Here is a 25,605-nt window from a genome sequence, read left to right as displayed (position 1 = left end):
TTCTTTTTCCCTCCCGAATTTTTCACCCCTTACTTCGGCGCCCGGGGCCGTCGCCCCGCTTGCCCTTCCCCCATGGAACGGCACTGAGCAGGATCTTGGCCACCTTCAATAGCAATCTTTCACTTATATACTATTATCATATTGATAAATTCTATATAAGTCTCTAATCAAGGAGGGATAACTGTTCCTCCCTGATCCCTCTAAATGACGCCCACTGAATCTCACCCTTTAACTGAATTATTTTTAATTAAAGAAAGATGTGTTTACTTTAACAATCGTAAAACACATTTACGTCTGTTACTTCCGATGCGAGAAATGGGATTTAGGCGCCCTATTTCAAATAATGTAGGAACTGTATATTTTCAAGAACTGAAGTTTGCTGACATGAGAGATTATATGGAATGATCGAAAGATCTTCCCTATCTTTCCTTTCGTATCTCAACCTGTGCTAGTGCTACCTACTAATATATAATATAGGGCGAGAGTATAGTACCTACTAAAATACAAACCTTTCTTCAACAGTTAACAATTTCATGTTCTGCCAAACTCAGTCATAGCGTTAAGAAATACAAGTTTTATTCACTATTTGGTATTCTATCTTAGATGTTACATGTTAACATTTATATAGAATGGGTCTGCGTCATTTATATGTATATTGACAGATCGGATTTCGTCTGCACGTACACGGACAGAAAAGCAAATAATTGGGTGAAGTAATTTCTACATTTTGTGACTGAAATTTTGGGAGTTTCTCCGGGGGGGAATGAATTTTCTTCGGGGGGGAGATTCCCCCCGGGCTACCCCCTGAATTCAACCCTGGTTGTTCGGTGGGGGTCAATGTTGCCAATTTTGGGTAAAGTCGCTAAATAAGGGGAATTCGACCTCAACGATAGCGTAGGTTGACCATAAAATTTTCAGTTAAAAACGGGACAGGTTCTTGCAACCCTAGACTTTTAGATCTACCTTTGTTCTTATCAGTGCCTTGATATCAGATTTCCTCCTCTCTCTCTTTGTTACAGAACGGGTACTTATGAAAAAGGAAAGACACGTTGAAATTTGTTCAACACACAACCAACTGCTAAAACCTCTGCTGCCTTTCGAGCAGTACTGCGAACTATAGAGTATGTTTAATATAGGGAATTTCAGTTCAATTTTTGCCTCTTTGTTATTATTAATTATTAATACTTTTAAAAGGAGTAAAGATACTGGGTTTGTTATTTACTTCTTTCATTTACATAGAACGGGACGAATACTACTTTTTCCATCTACTGACGGGACGGCCGGGACACGCCACTAAAACGGGACTGTCCCGGTCAAAACGGGACGTATGGTCGCCCTACGATAGCGACAAAAAATATTTTTTTCCGATTGGAGACTTTTTTGGGTGATTTTTAAATGACGATTTACCTACTTACACATTTAGCGACTTTCTGCTCCAAACAAAATGTTCATCTGTAGAGAAGCATTATTAGTTCAAAACAGTTTTTACGTTCTTTTTTTCTGTTTGTTTGTTTTAATCAGCGCAACTGATGAAGAGTTTGGAAATACAGCATACTCACTGCCCCACAATCCTGCATTGTTATGTTACCCTTGCCCTCTAACGAAGAACAACTACAAACTTGATGTCCTTTAGTTCGCAGAGTTTCCGTTGAGAAACACACGTAATACATCATTACCGATAGCAACAAGATTAGCTATAGATTGCGTGAATAAAGGCGAAGAAGATGTTTGTTATATTTGTCCTTTGGGGTCTTTTAATTATTCTGCACTTTTTCTTTTACAAAAAAATGATCCCTGAATTAAAGGATTGGTTGCGCCCTATTTACAAAGATGTGAGTAGAACCAGCGGCGCAAATCTGTCTTCAACATTGGGAGGGAGGGGGGGGGTAAGACCGTTACCATACTTTTTTTGACGATGTCCAAAATACTTATGAAGTTGAAAAACAATGTTGTGGAGGATCAGAGTTGTCTTCAGCGTTGGGAGGCTGCAGATTTGAGGCTTATTCTGGGGGACATCTATTTTATCTCACGTTCCTTTGTAGCAATCGGACAAAAATAATCAAATTTCTCCCAAAAAACACATTTCAAATCGGATTATTGGGGAGAAGTCCCCCTCAGTTCCAAGATTGGAGGGGACATGTATCCGTCATCCCCCCCCCCACGGATTTGCGCCAGTGAGTAGAACATATTGTTTAGTTTACATCTACAACTTTAAAACAATGCTTATAGACAATGAATTTCTCTATTATTTTTTATAGCGACTTTTCACCCAAAATTGGAGTCGTCATATCCCGTTTCGCAAACTTATTGCCAACATTTTGGAAACTGGTTGCGAAGAGAGCTACAATGGATGAGTCGAGTTATTTCGTCGCTTCCGCTGTGAACCTAAGTACAAGATTCCAAAGAGATTAAGAAAAAATGAAATGAAACCTTTGAGTTTTACGTCCCACAGTTATGCCGGTTAGGCTAAAGGAGACGCTGATGATAAGCAATGAATGAAAGGTGGAATGAAGAAAGTGGAAGGAAACGGGAGAACCCCGAGGAAACCCACGCACAAGGTGTTTGTCCATCACAAAGTTCATTTGACGGGGGCTGGGATCGAACCCGGGACCCCAAGTACCGGAGGTGAACGCTCTACCACTGAGCCACCGCAGCTCTTAAGAGATTAAGAGTCACAAACATAGTCACTTTCAATTTTGTAATATATATAGGTCTATATATTGCATCACTGACTAATAACTAAAATCCTTGGATTGTATATATAAAAGTCGCCCCCTGCCCGTAAAAAGCTTCATTCGAACTCGGAATCGAACAATTGCATCTGTAAAACAGTGCTGATTTGATTTTAACGTTCCTTTCAGCAGCAAGGCTGTATGAGACGTGGACCTACAGATTAACGTGGAATCCGAACCACATAAGCTCCGGCCGGGAATCGAAAAAATGAAATGAAATCTTTGAGTTTTATGTCCTACGGTTATGATGGTTAGGCTAATGGAGACGGTGATGAGTAATGAATTAAATAGTGGAATGAAGAAAGTGGGAGGAAACGGGAGAACCCCGAGAAAACCCACGCACACGGTGTTTGTCCACCACAAGGTTCACTTGGCGGGGCTGGGATCGAACCCGGGACCCCAAGCACCAGAGGTGAACCTTCTACCACTGAGCCGCCGCGGCCCCCGACCGGGAATCGAACCCGGGTGTCCCACGTCAAAGGCGTGTTCACTAACCACTTAGCCACGAGGGAGCTCATCTATAAGGCAGTGTAAGCAAACAAAAAAACGCACACTGGATGTTTGCGCAACTGAGGATCAAAACATTCTCAATGGAGTATGAGAAATAGTTAACGCCAATCAAAGTGTGCTTTTGCTTATTTATTACTTCGTTAATACTTAATTCCTTCTAGAAATAGTGAAACTATACTATGAAGAAACACTAATAAACTAATGACAATTACGTTGTATTTCTTACCACACCACGACCATTTTTACCACCCATAGAATTTGAACCTAGTACTATACTGCATTAGTCACGCCGTAACGAAAGATGAACATCTGGCACTCGTAGCTGTTGAAGCTACCTGTATATCACGCGGCCTGCGTTGGTACTCCTCAACATAAATACCTCACAGCCCAAAGCCAGGAAACATCACAGACAGAAGACAGGGGCACAAGCAGTGCCTGACACTTCACGAACTCTAAACCCGCCAAGACTCAACTCAACATGACCTTCAATTACGTTCTAGAAACCAAACCAATGCTAAGGCACAAACTTACCAACTTCCTATATGAAAACACAAGAAAAAAAATCTAACTTTTTTGGTTCCAAAGTGATGACATAACAATAATACTAAAAAGGTTTTAATTTTCAGTAACCCAAACATTAATTAACTAGGGAACATAACAAAGCAAAAATAAATAAAAATAAAAATAAATTAAATTAAAAAATAAAAATCTGACAAGTAAACTCTCCCTGACTACTTTTTTTTTTTTTTTTTTAATTTCAGTGAGGCTGTAAAATATGTTAGTATCTTCGTAAAATATATATATTTCAATGTAAACAAGTTCTTTAAACAAAAGAAAGCTTTGTAGTAGAGCGCTTACCTCTGACGCGTTAGGTCCCTCGTTCGATTCCTGCTCCCGACAAATAGCCTTTTGGTGAACACTGTAGGTGTGGTTATTCTTAAGACTTTCCAGTTTCCTTACATTTTCTTGATTCCACCATTATCATGTATCTCATTGTCACCTTCTCTCTTACATTGATGTACAATCATGGGGCGTTAAACTAAAAGAAAAAAAGAAAAAAAAATTTGCAAATATCCTAGTAAAAATGAGTTTTCTAGACTACACAAGTGGCCCCGCGTAGGGTAGTCGCTAGCGCTCTCGCCTTCGGTGCGAACGGTTCCGGGTTCGATCTCGGGGGAGAACTCGGTCGAAAAAGTATCAAAAGATTTTAAGTCCAGCCATCCTGAATGAGGTTTCCTTGGGTTTTCCTCATTCACAGCAGGCAAATGCCGGAGTGGTACCTAACATATAGGTCCCAGGCCGTTTTCTTCCTTCCCCAATCCTTTCTTCCCTTCCTTTCCCCGGATAGTGTACTCGCCGAGGAAAGTCATCCCTCATATGGGGTAACAAGGCCATTGATGCCGAAAGCCCAGAAATCTAAATCCTAAATCTTCACTACACAAGGAAATTTCCGCGCTGAAAACGGTTTATTAGCAATTATGTTAAGCAGTCCTGTAATAAATCTGCACCAAGTAATAAATCGTCACATATAAAATGGAATGAATAAACACATAACATTCATTTTGCTACCTTGAAACATAATATGTTTCAAAACATTAATATTCAAAGTTTTTTCAAAATTCAGATTCACCCATTCCATTCTCCTCAATCATTTACGAGTTACAATAGTAAGAATTGTAGTCATAAACTACATTACTTACTTAGTACTATATTAAAGCAAGTTACACTAAAAGAATATATAATTAATGGGAATATTTAACTAAAGTAATAGTTAACTATTGTACTTACCCAGGCTTCCCAGGTTTCCTTCCTCTCTTCTGTTCCGTTTGTAAACAACCTCGTTTCGCAAGCAAAAGACGGTAGTTCAATGACGTCAGCCATGGCGAAAGAAAGAGTGTCTATAGGCGGTCTGGATCTTACACACAGATGGACGTATATAACGTATAGCTGAAGTATTTAACATACGTATACGTATGTAAAATACAGAAGATTGTTAGATATCAGACATCCTGCAGAGACATGATGTAATATCTAAGCGGGTAAAAGGCAGTACCTATGTAGTATATGGATAAAGTACGCTCCGTACAGATTTCCTTAGTAAACATAACGAATCCTTGTATTTGTACAATATACCGCTGTCCGGATAATGGATTTTTCTCAGTGTGCGTTGAAAATTTGATCGAGATCGGTTGGGTGGTTCAATAGTTATTAAGTTTTATTTATTTTTATATATTTGTTCCCTCTCCTCCCCCAACCCTAAGGTCTGCCGTCAAAGTGATATAACAGAAACCACCCCAGGTCCGAACTTCATCCATATTGAAGTTTTTTTTAAAGATCGGTCGGGTGGTTTAAGAGTTATTTTTATTTATTTTTTCTATGTCCCCCTTCTCCCCCTCCCCTAATTTGTATCGTCAAAGTAAATAGCTAAAAGCACTCCCATGCCAGAACCGCATCTACGTTGAACATTTGATCGAGATCGGTCGGGCGGTTCAAGAGATTAAGTGTCACAAACGTAGTCACTTTCAATTTTATAATATAGATATATTTGTCCACTTCTCTCCCCATCCCCTAAGGTCTACCGTCAAAGTGATATAACAAAAACCACCCCAGTTCCGAATTTCATCCATCCATTGAAAATTTGATTAAGATCGGTCCTGTGGTTAAAGCGTGATGAAGTTACAAAGACGGTCACTTTTATTTTTATTCTTTTTACATATATATCTCCTCCTTCCCAACCCCTAGATTCCACCGTAAAAGTGAAATAACGAAAACATCCCAGGCCCGAATCTTATCTATGTTGAAAGTTTGATCGAGATCGGTCAGGTGGTTCAAGAATTATTAAGTTATATTTATTTTCATAATTTCCCCTCCTCGCCTCCCCCTCCCCTAAGATCTAATGTCAAAATGAAATGATAAAACACTTCCCAGGTTTGAACTTCATGTATGTTGAAAATTTGATTGAGATGGATCGGGTGGTTCAAAAGTAATTAATTCACGAACATAGTCACTTTTATTTTTATATTTATTGATTTTTGTATATCCCCCCTTCCCTACGTTGCTCCGTCAAAGTGAAATGATAAAAATCATCCCAGTCCCGAACCTCATATTTGATCAAGATCGGTCGGGTGGCTCAAGAGTTACTAAGTTTAATTTATTTTTTCTCTGTCCCCCTCGTCCCCCTCCCCTAAGCTGTACCGTCAAAGTAAATGGCTGCTGCTTTTTAAATACGAAGCTCACAACCACTTTTTTCCAGTTTTCCTTCCCTATATTGAATTCATCTGTGATCTTCGAATATTTTACACAATAACGGTGAAGCTTAAAAAGATTTTTAAAATGCCTAAAGAAGAAAATAACGGAAGATAAATACGAGCATGACCTTTAATTATATAACATATGGTTCTTGTATACTTTGTAGGGAAAAAAGTTTCAGAGCTAAAATATAATAAGCAGAAGACCAGATTGAAACTAAAAATCTGATGAGTAAGGCTTAAGAAGTGAATGTACTTTGAAGATATACTGTCAGCAAAATAACTTTACTGAATTATTCTTGCAAACAGCTCATCATCATAAAAATATTATTTCAGCTCTTACGAAACATTCTGGAAATTTATCGTGGCAAAATAATGTACTCGACTTTGTTACGGAAGAGCTGTATTCTATTTCTGCTGGAACTACCAGTGGATCAAATACTACGTTAAACAAGTATAAAGAACTGAACAGTAATAAGTGAAATCTAGACTAGTCATATATACCAAATAAAAGCCAGTTGAGAATGCTCCAAGAGCATTGTCAGATGGAACTTAAAAAGATGGAGCGTGAAGGATAATTGTAATAGTTCGTACATGTGAAAATCTTTTTATCCGCACCTTCTTGTCTTGCTCGCATAAGTTTGAAAAACATCTCTTTATGACTTAGGGTTTCCGAGATATGGCTCCTTAAAACTCCCGAAATCGAAACTACTTTTTGGCCAATATCTCGGGAACGGTAAGTTATAGAGAGATGATATTGGTGTTAATATCTAAGAGGATGGTAAACATTTTGGTACCGATATTAAGTGGTTTGGCCAGTGGCCAGTTGGCCAGTAGCCACCGATTACTGTTTGGTACCAAAATGTTCACTATTCTCTAAGGTATTATTCAACACTAATATCGTCTCTCTATAACTTATGGTTCCCGAGATATAGCTCCTTAAATCTCCGGAAATCGGCCATCTTTGGCCAATATCTCGGGAACGGTAAGAGTGACGAGAAAAATTCTATCACTTTCTCAGATAGTTTTTGATGCTCTATCGAATAGAGGGCTCAAAATTGAAAAAAAAATCCCAAATAACAGATAGACAGACAGACACACAGACAAAAAGAATACAGTAACGAACTTTTTAAGTTCGTTGATAAAGGAATCTGAACTACTACTGGGGTATGAACCGTAGCAAATTAATCAAGTTTTACAGAACCCGAAGAACAAATAGATAACCTAGAAATTATCGGTATACGGACAAAATCTCGCCGGGCCAAAACCTCGCGTGGCCAAAACCTCGCCGCCCAAAACCTCGCGGGACAAAATCTCGCCGTGCCAAAACCTCGCCGCGAATGAAACTTTTCTTTAAAATTTACCCAATGTGTTTCCTAATATGCAATTCCACATTACAAATAATAATAATAATAATAATAATAATAATAATAATAATAATAATAATAATAATAATAAGATACAAAACATCGTGTGCGTGGGCTTTCTCGGGTTATTCCCGTTTCCTCCCACTTTCTTTATTCGATCATTTCCTTCATCCTGGTCATCTACGTCTCCTTTAACCTATAGGACATAATATTATTAGATTTTTGTTAAAATTTTAAGTTTTTGGATGTTCCAAAGTTCACGAAACTAACCTCGTTAGTTGTCATTACTTTCCTTATGCAGACTTTCTTTCTCTATAACCAGTTTAAAAACATCCTGTCACCCTACCTTCACATTGAAATCCTCTAATACAGAAATAGAATTTTCATATGGTATCGCGGGACTTGGTCAAATACCCGTGATACTTCTTCTGAAACAGCGTCTTTTATACCGTCATCCTTATCATCTGTTCGAACATTTACATTTTGGTCAGGCGAGATTTTGGGTATGGCGATATTTTGGGGCGCGAGGTTTTGGCCCGGCGAGATTTTGGCCCGCGAGGTTTTGAGCGGCGAGGTTTTGGCCAGGCGGGGTTTTGGCCTGGCGAGATTTTGTCCCGCGAGGTTTTGGGCGGCGAGGTTTTGGCCAGGCGAGGTTTCGGCCTGGCGAGATTTTGGGCCGCGAGGTTATGGGAGGCGAGGTTTTGTACCCAATCGAATACATTACGCATTAACTAAAATTAATCATTACATGCATCGTTTTGTTATACATTTTTAGAAAGAAAAACACTTACAATTACATATATATAGTGTTAGTAGAGTACCCACATGTGCTGATTTCGGTTTAGTTTCAGATATTATAGCAATCAGTTACAAAGCTATGACTACAGAATACTATTGATTAACAATCGAAAATGAAAGGTTTGTGTTATAAAATTACATAATAGAAAAAAATACAACCTAATTAAATAGTAAAAGACATGTATTATTAATCATAAGGACAGAGAGTTTCTTTGTCTGTTTCGAAACGGGACTACCGGGATCCAAAATATAAACTAAACCAATATTTTCATTTTCCTATATATTTAAATGCCTATGTCTCATTATTGTGTAAAGCAGATATAAATCACAATCTTCCCTAGACGTCTAGAGGCCGTCCTTAGCATCTAAAGCCTCAATTCCAAAATCAGTATCCTTTTCCATGCGGATAATTTCGATTTTGATTCCATTAGAGAAAATCGCCTCCGATACAAACCGAAGTAGTGAGCTGGATCGGACTTTAAACACTAGATCCCGTCTTATCTCGTCTAAGTACTAAAAGGAAACATAAAATCCCACTTTATCATACAATTCAAATTCGGATTATGTAATCACGTCTAGAGCAGTGGTTCCCAACCTGGGGCCCAAGCTACTGACAGGAATAAACCGTGAAATTATTAAAAGAAATAAAAAAAAAACAACATAAAAGTACGATATTCAAACCATTTGTAACAGATTTTCAAGGAACCAGGAATGTATACTAACTGTTTCTTATGGTTATTGAAGTTACAAATATCAAAATATCACGAATGTTATACTCTACAAACACAAAATAACTATTGAGCAAGAACTGTTGTTTCACTAAGAACAAAGCTGGTAGAAAATAATACTGCAATAAAATGGTATGCAAAAGTCTTGCTGGAAATAAATACAAGGTGCACTATAATTCACTAAGGAACTGCAAAGCGTAATATTTCTATTAGAATAAAATTAATATAAAAGTTTGTTGTGGTCACCGTAATAAAAGCTCAAGAAAAAAATTTCTAACCACAATTTTGCTCTTATTTTTCAGATGGCATGACATAGTTATCCAGGAACTGTAATATGAAAAAAAAAAATAAAATAAAATACCGTTGTGCAAGGAATGAAAATTGTTGAACTTTATTTTGAAAACCATGGTCAAGTGTGTTGACAAAAATCGCCAGATATCAAATTGCTGGAAACGGCTTTAATATCGTCTCATCTATTGAAAACTATCTATGCTTATGCCATTGGATGATGTACTTACCTAAGTAGTTTTCGAAATAAAGGACTTCGAAAAAAGTCAAATATTCTATCACTTGTAACTTTGTTCCTAATCATTCGAAACCGATCATATCACAATGATAGCATTAGACATTAAAGTACTTTCGATCTTCATTCCCCTGTCATTCTCGCTTGCGTTATTACTGTTGTAGAGATCATCAAAATTTGGATGTTTGTGATAATGTAGTGTCCTCAGTTGCAACACTGAATAATAAGTTTTCGTTTAACATGTAGATTTGAAATATATAATAATCTGACGTAGTCCCATTTCAAAAAATACAACTTTATATCAGGTTGCAACACTATTAACCTTGTAGTATCAAAGAATATGCCAAACAATGTCCCGTGCCGTGCCGATAATTTGCATGATACAACATTTCAGTGATTTTTGTCCATTAGTCTAAAACTTACAAGGGTGTATCAAGATAAATGTTCCATCCTATATTCACGGAACTGCGTCCCCCTCTAGAAATTTTTGAATACACCCCTGTAATAATTAGCTGTTAAATGTAACAGTATGTTTTATTTATTTAAATACTAGTCTTATTTCTGATCAATTTTATTGTTAGTGAGTAACAAATTTAACACCATCAGAATATAAACTTTTTGTAAAGTCTAGAAAACTACAAAAGAAACTTATTAAATATTCTGTACAAGTCATGTACGGAATTATTACAACGGGAAGATCAAACATCCTCAAATGATATACGTGCTTCCAAGATATTAACGAAAATGTTAGTAACAACCCAATAAGCTGCTGCCCCTCGACCCCAAGATTATTTTATTTTTTTTAAAAAAAAGAAAGAAATAGTTTAAGTCGCTAGATGCATAATAGTCGATAAAGCGATGAAAGAAGAGACATGAATCATTAAGGCAAACACTAGTTGAAAAATAGTATAAAACTGAGACTTGCGCGAGATATGTTTCTGACCAAAAGCAAGCAAGAAAGAATTGATTGCTGCCAAGGCTTCACTGAATTTCAAATGCTAACCCCAATTTTCTACGTCCGACAATCACTGGTAAATTTCTGTATTATCGATATGACTCTGAGACGAAACATCAGAGCATGCTGTGGTTTTTATGACGATCCTTCAGTAGGGAGGGGTGGAGGAATTTTCAGACACTACTGGAAGATTTTTTTTTAAAGTTAACTACTGATAATAAAAGAGCAATTCTGTTTTCATTTCTTAAGTAAGTTAATTTCATAATTGTATTAGTAGCTATAAAATTGTTCAGCAAAACAAAATTCATTTTACATTTTTATGCGCTTTGGTGTTTCAGTTCCTTATAAATATCAAAAAAGTTTTATTGTCTATAGAGTATTCATAACATGTTTTTTATTACTTATATACGGTACCACTACTTTTCGTTTAGACAGTGTCATTATAATGGATGGAAAGTATGTATGTTTCAGACATGCATGTAATACAAAGCAGCCAATGAAGGTCAATGAATATCCGTTTCAAGAGAAGCTCTTCTGAAGCCTTCACATGCGAGAGAAAAGTTTACAAAATGTAATTATCATGAAAATATAAATTATTCTGCATGTTCTGCAGAAAAGAAATGCCTAGTTATTGGTTATTATTTTCTGTAGTTGCACAAGTTGCATGCAACAACAAAGATGAAGTTGACAACGAGTTGCATGCATGGCATACACGATTGGCTAACTGAGTTGAAACGAAGTATTAACGTTTTGTTTATTACATATATTTTTTTAAACAAGAAAGTTGGAAATGGTTTGTAAATGGCAGTGGGAATACACGGAATAAAGTATGATAATTATATTTTCTAGTTTCTGTTGGTATCAGTGACTTCAGTATTTTTCATGTATTATAATAACGTAGTAATTACTAGGCTACGTCTAACATGATTACAAACAAACGAAATTTGAAATATAATTTTTGGTCTTTTACTCTTTACAAACTTCACTTATTTGTGTTGTGCCCTGTGCATATGTGCTATTGCTTTCTCACCTTCTCTGTCCTTAAAATTACAAACGTTAATTAGCGAATTGGTTTCGTTTTCAGTTTAGAATACAGCTTAATAAAAAGTTATAAGGCGGACAGAAGTGCAACTACAATATTACATGTGTGCCTACTACAAATCTCCAATATTTAGTATTCTAATACTGATACTACACTTCAAAACAAGTAGTTTAATTTAAGACAAAAAATGCCTGATTTCAACCAAGTAAACCAAGGATTTTGGTTTCTATTATCAAAACCTGTTTTATTCCTTTTCGTAACAGTGGTTTCAAACACACTCAACAAATTATGTCATCGCCATTCATTTAGGCCTATATCTGTTTTTTGTTTATTATTGTTCTTAAGGGCATAATCCTAGGCCACACTTTTAAGAACATTAAACTTAATATGTAATTTCAGTTTAAAGGAACTTTTATTCATATATATATATATATATATATATATATATATATATATATATATATATATATATATATATATATATATATATATATATATATATATATATATATATATATATAGGGTGTTTCAAAACAACACCGACAACGTTTGGGAAGTGATTCGTGACACCAAGATAAGACAAAAGTATAGACCAACCTAGGTGCACAAATGCTTTCTTTTGGAGCTATAAGCTGCCGAAAACATGAAAAATTGAACTTTAAATGTTCATTGCTCCAAAACTACTTAACCTACCGTAGTCGGGTCAAGACTTCATTTAGAAACTAGTACGTGCTCTGTCCAAAAATCCATGTTTCAGAATCCTAAGGTACTCATAAGACAATTTTTATAGAGGGAGATTGGCTACGGGCACATAATTTGAAGTACTCACCAACTACCTCTATAAAAATTGTTGCGGAAGTACCACAGAATTCTGAAACTAGAATATTTGGATAAAGCACATACTAGTTCCTAAGTGAAGTCTTGACCCGACTACGGTAGATCGAATAGTATTGGAGCTATGATATCTAGTGGATCTGAAAAGGTGGGGGGCGGTAGGTAGCGGCATCACGCCACGCCGTTCCCCTTGCCTATCTTTGTTCATTGTAATTTTTTAAGAACTGGGGGACGCCGTCTCCTTGTGTTCCCCCTCACTTTTACCCTTGCAGACCTTACATGAGAATTGAAAAAAAATATATATATTTTGAATTTCATAATACCCTTTATTATTTACTCGTTGTCCTTGAGTTTAGCGTCCTTCGAGGCTATATAAAATGTGGACGCATATGCTTTTGATACTTGAGCATTTGTAATATTATTCAGTAAGTGACAGAAGTTATGTATATGTATGCATTTTTGATATGTATTCTGTGGTGAAAAGAAATGTTGTAATGTTCTCCTAAAAAAAAAAAAAAAAAAAAAAAATTATCATCCGGGTTTAGAATCGAAAGGCATTAAGATTCTCACTCAGCAACAAATATCAAACGAAAATAAGTAAGTATAGAAGATTAATATACCTTTGGTAACGTGTATCCCCTGAAAGAACTTCTTTTCACAGCACACCTCAAAGGTACTGGAACTGTAGGCCTTATTCGTAATGTCTCATTTATTGTAGCTTCAATGTAAGGCAACCTGAAAGAGGTATTTCAGTAAGAAATATATTTTAATGAGAAAAATTTAATTCGTAGTAGATATCTAGATGTGTTTAAGTCATTAAAATACGTGGCAAATCACTAAGCGATCATTCCGCAAATATTTATTTTCGACGCTGGAAACACGAGAAAAAAAAATTGGTGGGTAATTTATCTGTTTGAAATACAATCCTATAGCAAGTATGAATCTTTCTCGCATACTCAGGTTCAAAAAATTTCTTGTAAATAATAACAACAAATACACAAGTTATGAGTCACTGAAATACATAAAAATGTGTTCTTATATAGAAAATCGACCCTTCGATCTATGCATGTTAAAGATCATGATTATAATGACTAAGTATTAATAATTTACGGAAGAAGCAAGTCAGAATAAACGGCACAATCTCAACAAATCTCACGAACATAGTGTTGTCCACCTCAAATTCATATGGCCTAGTACTGAACTTAGGACACTTCGAACCAAAAGTTATCCTAATCATTTGAAAGAAGTTTTTTTTTTTTTTTCACTATTGGCAATTTTTTCTTTTGATTTAACGTTCCATGATTTTGCTCCTGAGCTAAGGGAGACTGTGATGACAATGACAATAACTAATTGAAATGGTGGAATGAAGAAAGTGGGAGTAAATGGCAGTACCCCGAGAAAACCCAAGCACACTGTGTTTCCACAAGAAAGTCCACTTGACTACTGACATATCCTCATAACAATTGAATTAGTTTAATAAATCACGAAACAATTCTTGGGACTAAAGAACACGAAGTGTCTCCAGTAGGATGATATGAGACCTGCATATCGGCTAGTAATAACGTTTTTAACCCCTTGGGGATCTCATGGTACATTTTGTACCATACGGGGTTTTCATGGTACATTGCGTTATAACTCTCCTATTTGAGCTTTTTCGTCCGGGTTTTTTTTTTTGTTTTTGTTTGTTTGTTTGTTTTTCAAGTCCAGAGGCATTGTAGAAGACATTACGTATGGTTTCACACCTTCCTGCGTCGGGACATAGGAGGTGTTGACGTCATAAATCTAAAATTTATATTTTCGTGTAATACTTTTTTTTTTGGGGGGGGGGGTATGTAAAGTATTTTTGGCGGGCTTATTTTTGCACGTAGAAGATTGAAATTTTGCACAAACATGCAGTCCACCGAGTAGTATTTACCAGATTTTTTTTTTCAGATTTCTGCGTTAAAACAGGGGGGTATCCAGAGGGTCAAAAAGTTGAAAAAAGGGTTATTTTTACCCAAAAATCCCGTTTTTCCTCATTTTCCCGCCTTAGATACATAATGGAGACAAGTGAATGGTACCACCTGAAAGGCAGTTCTATTCTGAAGAGAATGATGTGCGACAAATGGTCCTAGGGTAATTAGGGAAGTGTCAGGGAATTTTTACCAAAATATACTTCTGGATAGAGGAATTTTGGACATTTTCGGTATTATTTTTTGCGGGCTTATTTTTGCAAGTAGAAGATTGAAATTGTGCACAAACATTCAGTCCACCGAGTAATATCTACCAGATTTTTTTTATCAGATTTCTGCGTTAAAACAGGGGAGTACAGAGGGGCTAAACGTTGAAAAAGGGAAATTTTTCCCAAAAAATCCCTTTCACGGGATTTTCCCGCCTTAGATACATGATGGGGACATGCAAATGGTATTGCCTGTAAGGCAGTTCTATTCTGAAGAGAATGATGGGCAAGACATGACGCTAGGGTAATTAGGGATGTCTCAGAGAATGTTTAAAAATTTCCCTCTGTATACGGGAATATGGGACATTGTTGGTATATTTTTTTTGGCGGGCTTACTTTTGCACCTGGAAAATTGGAATTGTGCATAAACATTCAGCCCACCGAGTAGTATTTACCAGATTTTTTTTGAGATCTCTGCGTTAAAACACGGGGGTCCAGGGGGGCTAAAAGTTGAAAAAAAGGATATTTAGACCCAAAAAATCCCGTTTTTCCTCATTTTCCCGTATTAGATACATGATGGAGACACGTGAGTCATACCGCCTGAAAGGCAGTTCTATTCTGAAGAGAATGATGGGCGAAACATGACCCTAGGTTAATTAGAGATGTCTCAGGAAATTTTTTACCTGAGATCATGGTGTTTTAGGGTAATTTGGGGCATGGTGGGAATTCCTGATAAAATTTCTCTCGTCCTTGGTATTCAAGATAGAAACTTGAAATTTGGCACACACATTCAGTATACCAAGTACGATTTCTCACATTTTTTTAGATGGCTACGTTCACACAGGGGGGGTCCAGGGGGGGTCAAAGTTCGAGAAAAAAAAATTCCCTCCGAAATTTTCACTTTGACATTTTTTCCCGCTTCTGGTATATGGTATGAGCATGCAAGTGGTATCATTTGAAAGCCAGCTTTATTCTGAAGAGAATGAGGTATGAACCATGATCCTAGCATAAATAGTGACGATGCAGTAGCTGCTTGACTGAAAGTCTAAAAAATAGCCCAAAAACACAAGATCCCAAAAGGGTTAAACCAACTAACTAGCACTATGACCTATGGACCCAGAGGTAAATGCTGCGTTCACAAAAGCTCACTCTCTCCATTGATTTCTGTCCTTCTGACTGTCTTGGATTTTCAGTCAAAACTTTGAAAGCGATCCTATTTTCTTCTAGTCTGGTTACATGACCTGCCCACCTGAACCTCCTACATTTGATGACCATTAATGATATTTATACTTTTCCAAAATGCAATTCGGTATCTCTTCATCTAAATGTTTTTATAGTGTTGAATCACTGTTGAAATTTTGTGCTACCATTGGAAATCAAATTCGGAAAAATACACACCAAAATTCCGTGTTCTAGTCATTTGGATATATCTTTTAGAATTGACCCTGGTGTTTTGTTTCAATCAGGCTGTAGTAATAAAAGTTCAATGTTACATTCTATTCTGTGCTAAACCAAACGAGCCAGGATTTATATAAAACTATGCGTATTGCAAGTCGTTTTTCTTCTTTCAAGGTTCCACTGAATATAAACATTTTTCTTACATTTTTTAACCTGCGTTTTCGTCAGCATCTGTGATGAGTAATCATGAGATTCTTAACTTACTTATCACAAAATTGTTAAAAGTATATGTATAAATAAATGAATGAAACATATTGAAACGTAAATTTACAGAACATATTTTATATTTGCAATTACGCATTTATGGTTAATCATTTTATTTCAATAAAATAAATGAAATATTGCAGTAGTAACAAAGATGTCTATCTGAATGGAGATCAAAATGCAAAACAAAGTTGTAAGGAGTGAAAAATGTGAAATTTTCACATATATGTTTAGGGACAGTGTATAGTTCAATTTACTATAAAAGTTTAGTGTTCACTTTTATAGTTATAGTTCAATTCACTACAAAAGAATACAAAGAAGAAATGTGTAGATTTAGAAATTATTAAAATATATTACGAAGAACTTCATATTTTTAATTTTCCATTCAAAAGCATTTAATCACATACCGTTTTGAACATGTTTCTATTATTATTTAGGGTTTATTGATAGCTTGCTTCAAAACGTGACGAAATACTGTGTTCATCCATGAAGGGGGGAATTGGGCACTGGAGTAATTGAGCGGAAACCTTTAAAAAAATTTTATTTTGCATTTCATTATTTTTTATGGAATTTAATTACACCAACATTTTGGGTAGGTAGATGTTGATCAGGAAAAAAAAACTTACGTGAATTTTGAGAGGGTGTAGTAATGACAAAAAAACAAAACTAATTTGGATGAGAAATGACATATTTCAAACAGAGTTTCAGGTTTTGTTTGTTTGTTTGTTTGAGTCACAATAAATCGCTCATCTATTAATGTTTTGAACCAGATTTTTTACTGCTGTTTAAAAACATCATAAGGATGGTGCCGTGGAGAGCAGCCATCTTGAATCCTCACTGTGAGGCAGTTAAAATTTTGTTAAAATTTGCACCTCCCGATTACCAACACGGGGTAATTGGATGCATGATGTGGGAGTAAATTGGTGAACATTTTTTGCTTAGAATTCAATTGAATGCTGTTTAATCTTGGTCTTTTATGGTGTACACTTTTGAAGCACAGTGCTTATTAAGCTATTTTTAGGATTTAGGATTTAGATATCTGGGCTTTCGGCATCGAAGGCCATTTATAGCCTGTCACGTATGAGGGATGACGTCCCTCGGCACGCACACTATCCGGGGAAGGGAAGGAAGAAAGGATTGGGGAGGGAAGGAAACGGCCTGGAATCTGTAACTTAGGTACCACCCCGGCATTTGCCTGATGTGGATAAGGAAAACCCAGGAAAACCTCATTCAAATGGTTGGCCTGAAAAACTTTTTACACTTTTTCGACTGAGTGACCCCACCGAGAATCGAACCCGGAACCGCTCGCACCGAAGGCGATAGTTAAGCTATTTTGTTCAACTTAGGCCTCCAGTGTCCGTTTCGTATGCCAATAGTGCTGATGCTGTAAATAGGACCTGTTTATCAGTCCAGAGTTCCAACACATGTTCTATTGTTATACAGTTGTTTATAGTTATTTAGAGTTAGTCTTATTACCTTCTCCTATGTTTGAATATCAGAGCCTGTTCTCTTGGTTTTTCTATTTTTTTGTTTTCGTTTACGTTTTTGGCCAAAGTTTTGACCGCTTATAGTTTTTTTCGTATGTGATATATTTTGGATTAAGTTCACATGACAATATATTGTGCTATAAACAACAAATGGAAGGCTTGAAAGAGCATTCAAATATCTTTGAAATTTAGAAATAAATTACTCCTTATTTTGCGTAAACAGAGATATATTTTTTTTCTAGGTCACATAAAACTATTATTTTTTAAGTGGAATACAAGTTATATAGACCAAATGAAACTGATTTTTTTTTCATTTACATCCAATCACTCCACGAGTTTGTGTGCACCGGCAATGTCTTTAATCATTTTGCACCCAATTACCCCCCTTGGGAGTAATTGGGTGGAAATCAGAGTACGAAAGTAAAAATGTTGCAACATCAAAAGTAAAGATGCCGAAAGCTAACCACTACCACAGTAGGCGCAGAAGAACCTGCGACATACAATCAGTTCTCAAAAACTAGAAAAAACACCTATAACATGTGAGGAAAAAAAATGTTGACAAAAACATACCTCTCAATTCCCCCTTCTACCCAACTCGTATAGTGTGACAAGTTAATTTCTATTCACAGTAAAAATAGAAAAACCTGGCAGGGCATAAAATCGGTTCAATGATTCCTACTTTTCAAACACTTTGTTTAAAGAATCAGTCACTGATTGGTCACAAAGTGAATTTTAAATTATGTCTCGACTGTAGTAATAGTAGAATTTCGCGTTACTTGAGGAAACCTGGAAATTCCGGGGAGGAAATTTAGATGTACGAATTGCAATAATAATAAGCTACACAGTTTATTTCAAACATAAGATTTTCTACACACTTTATTGAAATGTCAAACTAATTTAATTATGTTGACTTCTTTGACATAACTGTATAATTTAGGAGTTCTGGATTAAAAGGCCCATTTGTAAGGAAATTTTACTACCAGACCGTTCTTTGAAGTCCACGTGTTAGCATGTGTCTTTGGTTCATATGGTTCCGAATCTTTTTACGGTGGAGGTAAAATTTTTGACATTGGCCCAGGATTGTAAGGTAAATGGAGAACTACTTCAATTACGAGATAGAGAACTCTTATTCAACAATACTCGAAATAACGGGTATGGCAGTCGATCAACTATAAGAGGTCTTCTTGGACAGAACAGCAAGGAATCAAGTTTACAGTTGAGAACGTTCTTTGCCAAATCTCGTCACACGAACTGCATACTTTGCTCAATTATTTTTGATAAAGAGAAAAATTGAAAACTAATATTTTCTTTCTTTTCCTTTCTTTTCTTCCTTTCTTCTTTTTTTCTTTTTTTTTGTTTTAATACATTTGTTACTTACTTTGGTCTATCTGCAAGAGATGGTAACCTCTCCTTTCCTACTACTTTATCCAAATCACTTTGAATTCTTTGCTGGATTTTAGGATTGAGTATCATATATAATAAAGCAAATCTCAGTGTCCCTGACGTTGTGTGGACGCCTGCTATAAATAAATCGAAACAAATTCCTCGTAGCTGCTGAACTGGAAAGAAAAGTATAATATATTTTCAACAATAAAATAAAAATGTAGGTACAATTAACATAAATTAAATAACTTCGTACAGGAAACGGCGTGAACAGAAAGAAAAAAAATATTGACTGATTTGCACGTAATTATTGATCTATCAGAACAAGTAAATGATAGAAAAAACGTCACATACTGACTTATTAATTGTCATTGCCTGTCATTGTTTTAAAAGGTCAAACACACTTGTCATCCTATTGATCACCACAGAGGCAACAAAAATATAGTAATAGAGGGATCAACCATTGAGGTCCTCGGTTTGACCCCAACTCATGGTAAATGAGCTTTGTGGTAAATAAACGCACACGTAGTCCTCATTACACGTTCTTTTAGAAAATATTTGGCTGTAGCACGGCCCTTCACTTCCGAGCTAAGGAAAAAACTATCACTCACAGACCGAATCTTTACTCATACTTACCCAACACTTTTAATCACACAGTCAAGAAAGCGTCCGAAAAAAACAGTTTAGGGTGTCTGAGTGGCCTTAAATGTGGTACATATACGGGTTTTAAGACCATAAGTGTAAGATTTTAAGGATTATTATGAGATTGGAAAGATAGGGAGAGTGCAGAATGACTAATGTACAACTTACACAGTTCTCTACTAACATTTATAAACATAACATTCTCTTGTTCAATTAAATTTAATAATTTACACGGGATAAAAAAACTTACCCTATACGTACTTTCCTCTTTATTTCGTTATTATTAGTAAATAACATTTACAGTAACATCTTAGACTATAAACTTATGCTACTTGAAAGCTTCTGATGTATAAAGTATTAATTGTTCGTTTTTTCTTTAGCTATAATGTAAATAAAATTTATAGTTAATTCTACATATTTTGACATTTTAAGTAGCATTAGTTTCCATTCATGGCCTTACTTCCATTTCATCCTTTAGAAGTATATTATGAGAGCCTCTGTCATGATATTACTCTCTTCTATCTGAACTCATATTTCGTTTGGATCCACAAGCTATTTACATTTGCTGCTGTGAAATTCTTCCATGAAATTATACCTTTTAAAAGATAGAGTGAAACGTGGAAGAAGAATCAATTTTCTATTTATTTATTTATTTTTTTTTTTAAAGAAAAGTAATCCTTAAATCAGTAAAAGGAAATTTCTCGTGGCTATGTTTAAACTGTAAAGTAAAAATACAAAAGTATAAATGATTTCATACACACCTGTAAAAGAGCTATTCTCTTCATTTTCTCGCTTGTTAATTTCAATTAGATAAACGTCTATGAAATCTCGAGGATTCTCTGGATCTAGTGTGGCAGCATGGTTCTTTATTGTCTCCTGTTGGAATAATTTCGAACATTAAGAAACAAAATTCCAAGGATGTTGTGCAATTAAGAAACAAAATTAATGGTATTTTGATAACAAACAATTCAGGACTTCAACAGGAGATAGGAAAATTTATCTCATTCCAAACTCATAAGCAAGCTAAACTAAATTGTTTAATATGAATAGAGTACAAACCATTAATTGAAAACATCTTATTTTTCCGAAATTTCTGATGGCATATTACTGTACATTCTACATAATACACTAATATTAGACCTTTCTTTTGGCTAATACAGGAACTCTGCACGATTCTCGATGAGAAGTTATCTTAGAATTCCACATTAAACTGATGATTCACGTCTCACAAAGTCTTGATGCTGAAATGGGAGTTAAAATTTCTACTACTACAACTACTAGGCTACTATTACTGGTACACAACACATCTCAGTCTGTGCTAAAATAAGACTATATCAATCTGAAAAAAAAAAATCAAGAACAACCAAAAGAAATAGTAATATAGCTGTATTTTGATTGGAAACCCGTCTTAAAGTTATGTATTAAAATGTTATCAACAAAGTTCATGCTAATTAAAGAAAACAAATACTAGCAGAATACACGAAGATTCATAGAAGCTTCCAAGTTAGATAATTTATTTTTAAGATTCATTCTCATTTTAGTGACTCATCTGTTATTATTTCAATGTTCATTGCTTTGAAAATGAATTTTCTTTATGCATACTAGTTTTTGTGCTGTCATTTTCCCGCTGCACACTATAGGTTAAAATTGGGCTTAGTTAAAAATTCTAATTATTTACAATTAACTTTTACTTTTACTTTCGAGCGACGCGGATAATCGAAAAGAAGAAAGTAGGGTACCCATGAAGAAAAATCGAATTTGAAATTTTAACATATTTACACGTTTCATGCTCCTTACATGCCGAAAAAGTTATTTTTGAATATATGTTTCCCCTCCCGTGAATATGTTCATTCGCCTAGAGTCCTACCATTCAACGTACCAACATCAAAATTTAAATTTTAGGATTAAATAAGGTTCCCCAGGCGAGTTTTTCGGATAATTTTCTCAAGAACGTCTAAGACAATGCTGTTCATATTTCATTAATAACCTGACAATTTGAGATAACTTTTGTCTTGAAAAAATACACAAGTAGAAGCTTACTCTTTGATTGAGTTTTTACGATTGATTTTCCCAATAACTACTAAAGAAATTTTGATTGTATTTCTTACAATAAATGTTTTACTAACAACCTGACAATACGACGCAACTCATTTGTTCTGAAAAAAGAAATACAAATCTTGCTCTACAGAAGTTTCTCAACCTGGAGATCGCGAGAGGATTTCAGGGGGCACGCGAAGATAAGCGGAAGAGAACTATAATTAGAATCTAATACCGGAAAATATTTTTAAATATTATTTTGAATTTTGTTCTGATAGGCATATTTTTATTTTTATACATAATTAAGAACAAAAAAAAAATAGATCTACTAAACATTTTAACAGGTGCAGAGTTATTTAAGAACCAATTTAAATGAAAGAGGTACGATATGAAACTAATGAGAACTGCATATTGAAATACCAGAAAAATACAAATGCAACAAAAGCTGCATATTGAAATACAATTGAAATTGAAAGCTAATGGGATACCTGAGCACGGTTTGATTTTACTAGTGCGGCAATGTCCAGTTCAATCTTCGTGACGCACATTATCAAGCCATTTTCCACTGATAAGCGATTTCTTGTCTGTTTTAATGCTTACCATGGAAGAAAAATCACTTTCGCACAGGTACGATGTAGCAAATGGAATTATTACTTTTAAAGCAGCAGATATCAAACCAGGATATTCTTCTCTCCTTTTTAGCCAGAACTTGTCCAAGTCTTCGTTACAGAAAACCAGTTGCAAGGACACGTCGCACGATAGTTCTATTAGTTAGTCAAGAAGTTCGGGGCTTAGATCAGGTACTTTGGTGGCCTCTTCAATGAAGGAGTTTAATATCCATCTTGAACTAGTACTTTCATCGTAGGGAACATATTACTGTTACTGTATCCATTGTATACAAGAAATGGATTCTACTATTATAGAAATAGATGGATATCGTGAAATCTCCCCAATAGGTATATTAATCTCACACAAGCTTATTACAAAACAGAAATTATAAGGGGATCGCTGGCAAGAGGATGTGATAAAATGGGGATCGTGGTAGGAATTAAGTTGAGAACCACTGCTCTACAGTATATAAACAACTAGAAATATTTTAAACGATCAACGTGTAAGCGCCTATTGTATTGCAAAATCTTATCTAATCACATAAAAATACCACAAAGCATTGGAGGTTTGGAAAATAAACGTAAAAATAATAAATGAAGTACTTACCATTACAAAATCCTGCAAGGCTTTCTTGACAACTTCATGTTCCAGAGGCTGCAATGATATGGATTTTAAGAATAGTGTGACGATTTCAAAAATGGACATATTAGTAAAACTAACGTTCCATTTTTCCAGTAACGGAAGTAGTTTCCGTAAAGGAGTGTAATTATGATCATATTTCTGTCCTGACATAATATGCCACAAGACATTTAAGTTCGAAACTTTTATTAAATCATCCACACAAACTGGATTTTCGCAGTTGGGGCCTGTTTGCTTCTGTAATTCTCTCAATAGAACTTCAACTTCTTGATGAATTATATTTTCCATACTAGTTTTCCCAAAACCAAAGTCTTTCAGATGGCGTTGAGTAAACCTTCTTTGCTCTTTCCAGAAATTTCCTTCTGCCATTGATATTCCTGGGAAAATACAGTTTTTAAACCCATTATTATTTATATTCATATTATCTATTTAATCTAATGGTTTACAATATTGAAATTAAATTTTAAAGAATTTTAAATTGTACAAATATTAATTTATTTTCACGAAAGACCTGGAATCTACGCCTTTCCTCAACACGGAACATAGCTTTGCACATTTTTGGTTGTAAAAACAAAATGACGTTTGAAGTCTTGCATCGTATTCTAAGTTGTATATGCTTTGTAACGTTGTCATTATTTTTGTAAGAAGAATCAAAGCCGCGACCAATAGATTCACATCCCTTAACCGAAACAGTATGTTACATGAAGATAACCTTTGAAAAACTCAGAATTTAAGTAGCACAGATGATGTGTCACTGATGTAATAATACTAAAATAAATATGCATAGAAATACTGCAAATGTTTCTATAATAAAGAAAATATTACAATTCAAATTATTTAAATTCTCTTAAAGGATAAACTTCAAATCATACAGAATTAATTTAGAATTATTGGATTTATGCTTAATACAAAATATTATTCGATAAGCAATTTCCTATGTTGCTTCATTTGAGTTCGTAAAAAATTACCAGTTTGCATTTCCAACCTTAGATAATTGTAAATAGGGATGCATTTCCAACCTTAGATAATTGTAAATAGAGGTGCATTTCCAACCTTAGATAATTAGTAGTACAAAGTGAATATACCAAGAATATGAGATATGAATAGGTATTACTAACTTAATGCTGGTAAATAATAATAAACATATTTACTCTTTCAATATCCCATAGTCTCAATAATTTTCAGACAAGCTAATTGAACATAGAAAACATCATATTTTAACGAGAATTGATGAATTCAATTTCAATTTCTTTAATGGTAGGATAAACAATTTTATTTCGAAAATTCATCGAAATCAGTTAAATTTAATTCAAATGCATTCTGTATGATCTTCCTTGTGAATAAATACTAGGGTTACCGAAAAAGTCATGACCATTTTTTTTTTTTTTTTTTTTTGCTGTACGAAAATGGGAACGAGCAAGGAATTCTGATGTATGCAAATTGTAGGTTAGGTTCATATGTAAACGTTATATGTAAGAAGTTAGATGAAAATGTATATCTGCATCAGAATGTAACATGAGAAAAACAAGTAAAACGATTAATTCATTTCATACGTGTTACAGCTCATACGGGAGCATATGTGCAGAATTTTCTCGCTTCATGGGAATGGAAAGTACTTGAGCTCCCTACATGTAACGTTTACATGTGTACTAACCCTCCATTTGCATATTTCAGAATGTATTGTTTCGTTCCCATGTTCGTGTATATATATATATATATATATATGGACACAGGTTGTTAATGAACTATACCGACAAACTGTAAGAGGTGATTCCTCACATCAAAATAAGAAAAAAAAGTTCGTATGGAAGAAATTGTATAGTTTCAGAGCTAGGACTGTCCAAAATCGCGAAAAAGCCAAATTTCAAAGGACCCTATTTCAAATTCCAGAAGCTTTGGATGGTGGTCCTTTTCAGCGTAAAGGAAGCCATGCATACACAATCCAAGAGTGCACTATCCAGGATATGGTCAAGAGAGGGGCTAAACCATAGTTTGCCGCTTTATCCAGTGTAAAGAAAGTAGGATTGAAGCCCATTTTATCCAGTAGATACCTAAGCGTCAAGAGGAAATGGCTATAGTGTATATAGTGTATAAATTTTAGCAGCACGAAAAACTACTACATTATCTTATCAACTAGACCTGCATGTTAATTGCTTTACTGGCTTTATACATAATTTGAAAAGTGATTGTACTCTTTACCTATTCTCTGTCAATAGCAACTGTATGAATGCATAATACAAAACTGGTATAC

General features: G+C 35.1%; 1 protein-coding gene across 2 annotated transcripts in view; it reads right to left on the bottom strand.

The window, feature by feature from the left end:
* LOC145680880 (methyl farnesoate epoxidase-like) overlaps nucleotides 1-25,605 on the bottom strand; it is a 190,426-nt gene that overhangs the window by 16,175 nt on the left and 148,646 nt on the right. For both annotated transcript variants that reach the window (XM_081752028.1, XM_081752027.1), the window contains exons 4-7: nucleotides 23,322-23,731; nucleotides 20,831-20,945; nucleotides 19,423-19,603; nucleotides 13,358-13,472 (exon numbers count right to left, since the gene is read on the bottom strand). In XM_081752028.1, the coding sequence (XP_081608154.1) occupies nucleotides 13,358-13,472; nucleotides 19,423-19,603; nucleotides 20,831-20,945; nucleotides 23,322-23,731 (821 nt within the window). The remainder of the gene's footprint in view (nucleotides 1-13,357; nucleotides 13,473-19,422; nucleotides 19,604-20,830; nucleotides 20,946-23,321; nucleotides 23,732-25,605) is intronic.

This window comes from Thermobia domestica, chromosome 3, assembly GCF_964235325.1.
Source record: "Thermobia domestica chromosome 3, izTheDome1.hap1.1, whole genome shotgun sequence".
NCBI classification, from domain to species: Eukaryota; Metazoa; Arthropoda; class Insecta; order Zygentoma; family Lepismatidae; genus Thermobia; species Thermobia domestica.
Note: the sequence above shows the minus strand (reverse complement) of the source record. Positions and strands in the feature narration are given on the sequence as shown.